The sequence below is a fragment of the Oncorhynchus mykiss genome, chromosome 26 (assembly GCF_057628025.1).
Source record: "Oncorhynchus mykiss isolate SJ-2025 chromosome 26, ASM5762802v1, whole genome shotgun sequence".
In the NCBI taxonomy this organism is placed as follows: Eukaryota; Metazoa; Chordata; class Actinopteri; order Salmoniformes; family Salmonidae; genus Oncorhynchus; species Oncorhynchus mykiss.
This window is the reverse complement of record NC_143047.1, coordinates 33,645,470-33,656,837: the sequence shown is the minus strand read 5'-3', so window position 1 is coordinate 33,656,837 and position 11,368 is coordinate 33,645,470. Positions and strand designations below refer to the sequence as shown.

The window sequence follows — 11,368 nt, the reverse complement described above, 5'->3', positions numbered from 1 at the left end:
ACCGTGTAAATACGTAGTAACTATTTTCATTATTTCAGGCATATCGTATTTCATGGCACATGACAGGTTATCAGCGAGAATGTGTGCTCTCTCAACGAAATGTTCTGCCATTTATTTCCTTGACATATCTGTTGCTACTGTGCCAGAAAGTATTCATACCCCTTGACTTATTCCACATTTTGTTGTGCTACAGCCTGAACTCAAAAGGGATTCAATAGTTTGTCTCACCCATCTACACATAATACCCTATAATGACAAATTATATTATTATTATTTTTTAAATGTTTCACGCTCTGGTTGTTGGTCATTACTATACACCAATTTTCATGTATTATGTGATGTATTTTGTCCAACGTTGTGATTCACAGTAGGGAGCTGGTAAAGCCCAACGATGCCTTCAGAAAGTATTCATCCCCCTAGACTTGTTCCACATTTTCACGTATTACAGCCTAAATTCCAAATGTTTTAAATCATTTTTTTCCTCACCCATCTACACACAATACCCCATAATGACGAAGTGAAATTATGTTTTTAGAATACATTTTTTTAAATGTATTAAAAATGAAATACAGAAATATCTAATTTACATGAGTCAGTACATGTCAGAATCCCCTTTGGAAGCGATTACAGTTGTGAGTCTTTCTGGGTAAATCTCTAAGAGCTTTCCACACCTGGATTGTGCAACATTTTCCCATTATTCTTTTAAAAATTCTTTAAGCTCTTTCAAATTGGTTGTTGATCATTGCTAGACAAACATTTTCAGGACTTGCCGTAGAATTTCAAGTAGATTTAAGTAAAAACTGTAGATCGGCCACTCAGGAATATTCACTGTCTTCTTGGTAAGCAACTCCAGTGTAGATTTGGCCTTGTGTTTTAGGTTATTGTCCTGTTGAAAGGTGAATTCCTCTCCCAGTGTCTGATGGAAAGCAGACTGAACCAGGTTTTCCTCTAGAATTTTGCCTGTGGTTAGCTGCATTCTGTTTATTTATTTTTTATCCTGGAGAAACTCCCCAGTCCTTAACAATTACAAGCATTCCCATAACATGATGGGACCTTACAGTTAATTGTATGTGTGAGGTACAGAGTTGAGATAGTCAAAAACCATGTTAAACACTATTATTGTACACATAGTGAGTCCATGCAACTTATTATGTTACTTGTTAAGCACAGAAGGCCAGCATCCCGGAGTCGCCTCTTCGCTGTTGATGTTGAGACTGGTGTTTTGAGGGTACTATTTAATAAAGCTGCCAGTTGAGGACTTGTGAGGCGTCTGTTTCTCAAACTAGACACTCTAATGTACTTTTCCTCTTGCTCAGTTGTGCACCGGGCCCCCCCCCCCCACTCTTCTTTCTATTCTGGTTAGAGCCAGTTTTTGCTGTTCTGTGAAGGGAGTAGTAAACAGCGTTGAATGAGATCTTCAGTTTCTTGGCAATTTCTCGCATGGAATAGCCTTAATTTCTCAGAACAAGAATCGACTGACGAGTTTCAGAAGAAAGGTCTTTGTTTCTGGCCATTTTGAGCCTGTAATCGAACCCACAAATGCTGATGCTCCAGATACTCAACTAGTCTAAAGAAGGCCAGTTTTATTGCTCCTTTAATCAGAACAACAGTTTTCAGCTGTGCTAAAATAATTGCAAAAAGGTTTTCTAATGATCAATTAGCCTTTTTAAATGATAAACTTGGATTAGCTAACACAACGTGCCATTGGAACACAGGAGTGATGGTTGCTGATAATGGGCCTCTGTACACCCATGTAGATATTCCATTAAAAATCAGCCGTTTCCAGCTACAATAGTCATTTACAACATTAACAATGTCTACACTGTATTTCTGATCAATTTGATGTTATTTTAATGGACAACAAAATGTGCATTTCTTTCAAAAACAAGGACATTTCTAAGTGACCCCAAACTTTTGAACGGTAGTGTACATACTCCTGAACTTATTTAGGCTTGCCATAACAAGGGGCTTGTATACTTTGACTCAAGACATTTCAGCTTTTAGTTTTTATGAATTAGTAAAAATGTAAAAAACATCATTCCACTTTGACATTATCGGGTATTGTATTGTGTGTAGGCCGGTGACAAAAAATCTTATCTTCATCCATTTTAATTTCAGGCTGCAACACAACAACATTTGGAAAAAGTCAAGGGGTATGAATACTTCCAGAAGGCACTGTAGGTGCACCAATACAAATGAGAAGGAATATTGTCTATGTCAATTGTTTATTTCATACAAACAGTCAGTTTCATGACATGATATACAATACATGATATGTACGTTCATATCTACTATTACTGTCTAAACTAATAGTAATGATACACAGACTTAGGCCTACAGGCTGAAGAAGGCTTTAACGTGGAGTTTACATGTACCAACAAGATGCTAGTAACTAGCATACAGCAGCATCTTAGCATTCTTACTCTTTTATCATGTTATATAATTATGAAACATCATGTGAGCTAGGTGACTTCCCACTGTACACAAACTGGTTGATTCAATTTTGTTTCCATGTAATAAAAAACTATAATAATAATCTATGTTTTTCATTCAGAACATGATTAAGTGGAAAACTGATTGGATTTGCAAAAAGTCATCAACCTGAAGGAATTTTGTGATTTCTTGTTTATTTTGTTACTCCACCTAAATCGAATGACATGTTTAAAAAAACTATTTTAATTCCCAACTCAATTAAATGTAAATCAAAACTCACAAGTCACACACTATTATAACCACAGCATCTATAGATACAGTAATAATAGACTATTGTAGAAAACACACACCCAATAGGTTAATATTCTCCAACAAGTAAATAGAGTGAATAATCAATCACAATGTTAACTAGTAATAAGTAGAGAACATCCATAGATAATCATATCTACTACAGTAATATCTCTCTCCTCTGGGGCTCACGCTCTGTAGCAGAGGAAGTTCCTCCTCTCCTCACAGTTCCTGGTTCCCCACTGCTCTCCATCTCTGGTCAGGGTCCCACAGTGGAGGTATTGAGCGGGGCAGTGGGGCAGCTCCCCGCCAGACCAGGCCTGGTACTCCAGGTGGTCCCCGTTCACCCACAGCCATTCTCTGGCCAGGAAGATCAGACCCGTCCACACATGGTCGGTCTGGGCACCCTCTATCTTGCTCTGGGCCTGGAGATGTTCAGTTTCAGAGAGCAGACTGGGGAGGTCGGTGTAGTGATCCCTGCAGTACTCCAGAGCCTCCTCCCACGTCTTCATCTCCTGAACCAGGATCAGCTTCTCCTTGTAGCAGAATATATGTTTTTATCACTCCACGCCTTATCATACCATTTGTCTTGCCATACAATGACACAGTTCTCATTGAGGCCATCATTTGGCTGATCTGCTGCACAAATCCTAAATGCAGAGTTCTCCTTTCCTGACCAATTCTGAGCATTTTAATAGTGTAAAAATATTATGGGTGATGTTTTGGTCATTCAAAGGGTATTTTTACTTGGGAAATAGGATGGCTGCGGCCAAGAGGTGGGCCATTGGCCACGTGGGGAGACACCCTGATTGTTTCTCTCTTTCTCTCTCTCTCTCTCTTGTTTCTCTCCCTCTCCCTCGCGTGCTCTTCATCTGTTTGTCTATCTTTATGTGTCTGTCTCTGTCTTTATTCAGCCATCTTGATCCAACCAACTGAACTGCAGTCAAATGGCATAGAATGTCATACTACACAATAAACTGACATCTCTTACTTTATCTCTCTCTCTATCTGGCTCTTTGCTTCTCTTCACTTGCTTGCTTCCCTCTCTGGTTGTCTGACTGTCCATATCTTTATCTACCCCCCCATATCTTATATTTATTCTGTATTGTGGTTGCCAGGTTGGATGGCAGAGCATGTTCAGGAGTACTTTGTGTGGGCAGTGCAGGTGATGAGAGGACAGAGGGGGACCAACCCAGCACTTGAGGGAGACCTGGATGAGCTCTTCCATCAGAGGTTTGATACTTCTCTTCTTTTAACACAGGGTGACACAACAGAGCAACTGTTGACGCACACTTTTGTAAAGAGTTTATTTGAAGATTTAGATGTATTGATGTTAGATGGCTTCTCTGTGGAATATACTTTCTATACTCTTAACTCTCACAAGGAAAAGGCCCACTTAATAAGATGTATTTTAATAGGTGATTCGCTTATTACTTTATTCTACAGTACTTTGTATACATTTTGTTTGTAGAACTGGCAAACCATGAATATGTCACATTGAGTTATCTCACTGTATTGAATAAAGCAATGCCATGCATTTGTAAAGATGAAAATGGTTACTATATGCATTTAATGGTGATGCGGAACCGGTAACTACTCTATAATGACACACTGAGTGAAAAATACATTTGATTTATTGTGTGTATGTGTCATCTATTTTTTTGTATACGAATGTAGGGGTTTAGGGTTACAATCAGCATTACAGGGTCTCTGGGACTGGTAGGCCTATTCTTGCCTGGCTACACTCTAAAAATGTTGGGTTAAACAATCCAACTTGGATAAGTATTGGACAGAATACAAGTTCAGTTATTCTGACCCAGCCATTTGGGTCACTTAGTTGGGTTGTTGGGTTATTGATGCTGAGTTATTGAGCTATGAGACAACAACTGACATGCTGACCCTCAACACAGGGGCCTCTTAGGGGTGCGTTCTCAGTCCCCTCCTGTACTCCCTGTTTACCCACGACTTAGTGGCAGTGCACAACTCCAACACCATCATTAAGGCTATTTTACAAACTGATGTAACATTCAACCTTAAAATGAGTATCACATCCATGGACAAATGTTGAGGTTAATGTAACTATTTCTTCTTATATAATCATATAAAGTGTTCATGTTGAAGATAGCATGCATAGATCATTGCAGGTCTGTGGAGATCGCTGCAATAATCTGTGCAGAATCTCGAACGGCATTGATCACTTGCACCATGTACTTTTAATATAATCTCAACTGCAATCCAGGTGGCGCAGCCGTCTAAGGCACTGCATCTCAGTGCTAAAGGCGTCACTACAGACCTTGGTTTAATTCCAGGCTGTATCACAACCGGCCGTGATTGGGAGTCCCATAGGGCGGCGCACAATTGGCCTAGCATCGTCCGGGTTAGGGTTTGTCCGGGGTAGGTCGTCATTGTAAATAAGAACTTTTTCTAAACTGACTTGCCTGGTTAAATAACTCAAATAAATGAGTTTCTGCTATTAGATAAGTCACAGTGATAACACATTCATCTGTTGTATAAATAAACAAAATACCTGGCATTGTATTCCCCATTTGAACGTCGCTGTGCTTTTGAATGGTTGAAAGTGCAGTGATAGACAATTCGGGTGAAAACTAAACCCCCCAAATAAATTCTAGTGGAATTTGGTTGTGCTTTTAGATGTTTGAACGTATAGTGATAAAACATTGAATATTAAACTAACTTTTGTCTGTCTTTTTGACTGGGTGAATATAGTTTTAATCTCATTGATCAATGTCTCAAACAAATATTACCCAATTGTCCACGTTGAAATTGCCTGGTGTGCCCAGTGGGTGGGGAGTTTGGCAAATGACTGGATTAAATAATGACCTACACAAACACAACTTGCTCTATAAATACTTGGAATAAATGCTTTAAAATGAATGTCTCTCTAGTGAAGGCCACTCCTTCACAACCCCTTTTCCGAAACTTGAGAGCAAATATTTATAGGCTGATTTGTTTCAACTGCCAAGAATGCAGTCTTTCAGGTCATGGGTGTATACTTTATGTCTTCTGTGCTGGCAGCCTACTCCTGATACAATCATAGTGTAGTATATCCTGCCATTATCATCACTTTACCATGCATTATCATGTGAATTCTAATGACTCCTCCATCATCGTGACAATGCATTTCAGACACGGTATGTGTTTTTTCTGCAATGTCACTTCACGTGTCTTTGAAATTCACTTTGTTAGGCCTAGGGTTTTTCCAAAGCAGCACTGCACTCCAGTTTTTATTTTAAGCACTAGTTATATTTTTGGTAATTGTGTTTGCATCACCCAGGGTGATTCTTAGGACTTAGAAAGAGAAGTGTCAACAACCTCTACATAATCAGAACAGTTGCTTTGTGAAGTGTTAAGTGGAAGGTGCCATGTAAGCCATTGAAGCCTGAAGAGTCCCACTTCCCCTCAGCCTGGCAACAGGTGAAGGGGAAACCTATATTGGATAAAAACCTGAGAAGTCCATTAAGGGCTTCCATTCTACCAAATGTGATGATGAGAGGAAGTGCAGTGGCAACGCAGAGGGAGAAGATGGAACAAGATTAAATTTTGCGGACATTCTGCTACATTTCTCCGAAATGAATCATCTGATCTCAATACAAACAGAGCGCATTTCTTTTTCTAGACTTGACCCTTTTCTAAAGTTATCCTTGCATTGTCCCAGAAATTCTCTGTTTAGCAGATGGGACATTAGGAGGGAGCAGCTTCAGGGTTAAATACCAGAACAAACATAAGGAAATGTGATTCAGGTAAACAGTTCCCAGCTATCACCTGTGCTTTCCTGAACCAGTACTTATATCTGTTCTGGTATTTAACCCTGACACTGCTCAGTTCTTATGCCCCAACTACCACACAAATGGGCTAACAAAAGTGATTAAGAATTGCAAAGTTGTGTTTAGGGGCTCATATTGGCACATTTCCATTGTCACATTTGACTCCAGTGTTTAGCCGACCAATGCTACCTTTTGTGTTTCCATCTCCAAGACCTGGCCCAAAAGACTAACTGGGCCATGGCCTTGGCGGACATACCCTGATTTGGGTCCAGACCAATGTCGAATTTCCATTTGGGATTTTTCCCAGTATTTGCCTGGTGTGGTAAAATAGTTTTGCGCTTCCAACTCCACGGCCCGGGCCAGTGAGTTACTGGGCCATGTTGGGCCCTATAAAATCTGTTTACATTTTTAGCCAGATTCCGTTGAGTAATTTTCCAAAATGATGTTTTCTTTGTTTTGTTTTTCCAGGTTTCCGTGTTCCCTGTTTTTTTTTTCTTCTGATTTTCACTCTACAAATCACACATTTTAAAAATAGAAAACAACTAAGTTTGATGTTAAGTCCACAACAATGCCTAAACCACATCAAGAGATGACTGAATCTATTCTACAATGCCCAGAAATCTGCTCCTTTTATTCTCTGTTCCCAACGCACTAGACAACCAGTTTTGATAGCCTTTAGCCGTACCCTCATCCTACTCCTCCTCTGTTCCTCGGGTGATGTGGAGGTTAACCCAGGCCCTGCGTGTCCCCAGGCACTCTCATTTGTTGACTTCTGTAACCGAAAAAGCCTTGGTTTCACGCGTGTTTACATCAGAAGTCTCCTCCCTAAGTTTGTTTTACTTACTGCTTTAGCACACTCCGCCAACTCTGATGTGCTTGCCGTGTCTGAATCCTGGCTTAGGAAGAACATCAAAAATTCTGAGATTTCCATACCCAACTACAACATTTTCCGTCAAGATAGAACTGCCAAAGGCGGAGGAGTTGCAATCTACTCCAGAGATAGCCTGCAAAGTTCTGTCATACTTTCCAGGTCTATGCCCAAACAGTTCGAGCTTCTAATTTTAAAAATGTATCTCTCCAGAAATAAGTCTCTCACTGTTGCTGCCTGTTATAGACCACCCTCAGTTACCAGCTGTGCCCTGGACAGCATATGTGAATTGATTGCCCCCATCTATCATCAAAGTTTGTGTTGTTAGGTGACCTAAACTGGGACATGCTTAACACCCTGGCAGTCCTACAATCTAAGATCGATGCCCTCAATCTCACACAAATCAATTATCAAGGAACACACCAGGTACAACCCTTAGTCCGTAAACATGGGCACCCTCATAGATATTATCCTGACCAACTTGCCCTCCAAATACACCTCTGCGGTTTTCAATCAGGATCTCAGCAATCACTGCCTCATTGCTTGCATCCGCTATGGGTCCGCGGTCAAACGACCACCCCTCATCACTGTCAAATGCTCCCTAAAACATTTCTTCGAGCAGGCCTTTTGAATCGACCTGGCCCGGGTATACTGGAAGGATTTTGACCTCATCCCGTCAGTCAAGGATGCCTGGCCGTTCTTTAAAAGCAATTTCCTCACCATTTTAAATAAGCATGCCCCTTTAAAAAAATGTAGAACTAAGAACAGAAATAGCCCTTGGTTCACTCCAGACCTGAATGCCCTCGACCAGCACAAAAACATCCTGTGGCGGACTGCACTAGCATCAAATAGTCCACGCGATATGCAACTTTTCAGGGAAGTCAGGAACCAATACACGCAGTCAGTCAAAAAATCAAAGACTAGCTTTTACAAACAGAAATTTGTCATCCTGTAGCTCTAACTCCAAAACGTTTTGGGACACTGTAAAGTCCATGGAGAATAAGAGCACCTCCTCCCAGCTGCCCACTTCACTGAGGCTAGGCACTGAGGCACTGTCAACACCGAAAAATCCACGATAATCAAGAATTTCAATAAGCATTTCTCTACGGCTGGCCATACTTTCCTCCTGGCTACCCCAACCCCGGCCAACAGCTCCGCACTCCCCGCAGCTACTTGCCCAAGCCTCCCCAGCTTCTCCTTCACCCAAATCCAGATAGCAGATGTAAAAATCAGCTGGGCTAGACAATCTGGACTCTCTCTTTCTAAAATGATCTGCCGCCATTGTTGCAACCCCTGTTACCAGTCTGTTCAACCTCTCTTTCGTATCGTTGTTGCCTTCTCACCAAGCTGCTTGCCTATTGTCCTGTAGCCCATCCCAGCCTTGTGCAGGTCTACAATTTTTTTCCCTGATGTCCTTACACAGCTCTCTGGTCTTGGCCATTGTGCAGAGGTTGGAGTCTGTTTGATTGAGTGTGTGGACAGGTGTCTTTATACAGGTAACGAGTTCACACAGGTGCAGTTAATACAGGTAATGAGTGGAGAACAGGAGGGCTTCTTAAAGAAAAACTAACAGGTCTGTGAGAGCTGGAATTCTTACTGGTTGGTAGGTGATCAAATACTTATGTCATGCAATAAAATGCAAATTAATTAATTATAAATCATACAATGTGACTTTCTGGATTTTTGTTTTAGATTCTGTCTCTCACAGTTGAAGTGTACCTATGATAAAAATGACAGACCTCTACATGCTTTATAAGTAGGAAAACCTGCAAGATCGGCAGTGTATCAAATACTTGTTCTCCCCACTGTATCAACGATGTTGCTTTGCTGCGGGTGATTCTCTGATCCACCTCTACGCAGACGACACCATTCTGTATACATCTGGCCCCTCTTTGGACACTGTGTTAACTAACCTCCAAACGAGCTTCAATGCCATACAACACTCATTCCGTGGCAACCAACTGCTCTTAAATGCTAGGAAAACCAAATGCTTTCAAACGTTCGCAGCCTGCACCCGCCCGACCGACTAGCATCACCACTCTGGACGGTTCTGACTTAGATTATGTGGACAACTACAAATACCTAGGTGTCTGGCTAGACTGTAAACTCTCCTTTCAGACTCATATTAAACATCTCCAATCCAAAATGAAATCTAGAATCGGCTTCCTATTTCGCAACAAAGCCTCCTTCACTCACGCTGCCAAACATACCCTCGTAAAACTGACTATCCTACCGATCCTCGACTTGGCGATGTCATTTACAAAACAGCTTCCAATACTCTACTCTGCAAACTGGATGCAGTCTATCACAGTGCCATCTGTTTTGTCACCAAAGCCCCTTATACCACCCACCACTGCGACCTGTATACTCTAGTCAGCTGGCCCTCCCTACATATTCGTCGCCAGACCCACTGGCTCCAGGTCATCTATAAGTCTATGCTAGGTAAAGCTCCGCCTTATCTCAGCTCACTGGTCACGATAACAGCGCCCACCCGTAGCACGCGCTCCAGCAGGTATATCTCACTAGTCATCCCCAAAGCCAACACCTCATTTGGCCTTTCCTTCCAGTTCTCTGCTGCCAATGACTGGAACGAATTGCAAAAATCGCTGAAGCTGGAGACTTATATTTCCCTCACTAACTTTAAACATTAGCTATCTGAGCAGCTAACCCATCGCTGCAGCTGTACATAGCCCATCTGTAAATAGCCCACCCAATCTACCTACCTCATCCCCATATTGTTTTTATTTACTTTTCTGCTCTTTTGCACACCAGTATTTCTTTCTACTTGCACATCATCATCTGCTCATCTATCACTCCAGTGTTAATTTGCTAAAATGTAAATACTTTCCTACTATGGCCTATGTATTGCCTTACCTTCTCACACCATTTGCACACACTGTATATAGATTTTATTTTTTTCTATTGTGTTATTGAATGTACGCTTGTTTGTTCCATGTGTAACTCTGTGTTGTTTTTTGTGTCGCACTGCTTTGCTTTATCGCTGTTGTAAATTATAACTTTTTCTCAACTGGCCTACCTGGTTAAATAAAGGTGAAATAAAAAAATAATAATAATGTTAAAAAAAATTAAAGTAGGGGAAATGTTTGAGAATCTTTTGGGGGGTGTAGTTACCTTTTATTTTTCTAGTGTGCAGCTATCAAGAGGCTGTTGTTTAGCAGTATTTTCTGTAGGGCACATGTGATCAGTGATGTAAATTACTTGAGTAAAAATACTTTGGAGTACTACTTAAGTAGTTTTTGGGGTTATTTGTACTTTACTATTTATATTTTTGACAACTTTTACTTTTACTCCATTACATAGAAAGTACTTTTTACTCCCTAAAGTTTCCCTGACACCCAAAAGGTCTAAATATCAAATGCTTAGCAGGATATTGTCCAATTCATGCACTTATCAAGAGAACATCCTTGGTCATCCCTACTGCTTCTGATCTGGCGGACTCACTAAAGCAAATGCTTCGTTTGTAAATGATGAGTCTTGGAGAGTGCCCCTAGCTTTCTATAAATAAAAAAAACACGAAAATTGTGCCTTCTGGTTTGCTTAATATAAGGAATATGAAATTATTTATACTTTTACTTTTGATACTTAAAGATGCACTATGCAGAAATGCTCCTCCATTTCATGGTTGCTAACATTCTAATAGTTCACCTAATTTCAGTTTACAAAACAAGCAAGTAGATTGTAGAGAGTCATTGTGCCATCTAAACCGCTATATTTTCCATAACCACAAATGTTGTATTTTGAAGCTGGTGTACAAAACTGAAAGTAAAATATTAAATTCTCCATATTGCAGATTTAGTAGGGCCCTAGCCTTGGCTTCTGTTGACCTGCTAGCTAACATTAACCGTCTATCTTATGTAGTCATACAAATCATAACATATCATACTAGTATGGCGTACCAGATTTACTATTACTATGTTACGTCTAGTGTATGAGACCAGGCTGGCGATATACGTCATCATTTTGGGCAACAGGC

The 11,368-nt window shown here is 40.6% G+C and overlaps 1 protein-coding gene across 1 annotated transcript; it reads right to left on the bottom strand.

Moving 5' to 3' along the window:
* Positions 1 to 2,909: 2,909 nt before the first annotated feature.
* LOC149971455 (snaclec stejaggregin-B subunit beta-1-like) lies at positions 2,910 to 3,233 on the bottom strand. The gene has a single exon (XM_090223385.1). It carries the CDS (start codon positions 3,231 to 3,233, stop codon positions 2,910 to 2,912), a length of 324 nt encoding a protein of 107 aa, XP_090079511.1.
* Positions 3,234 to 11,368: the final 8,135 nt, after the last annotated feature.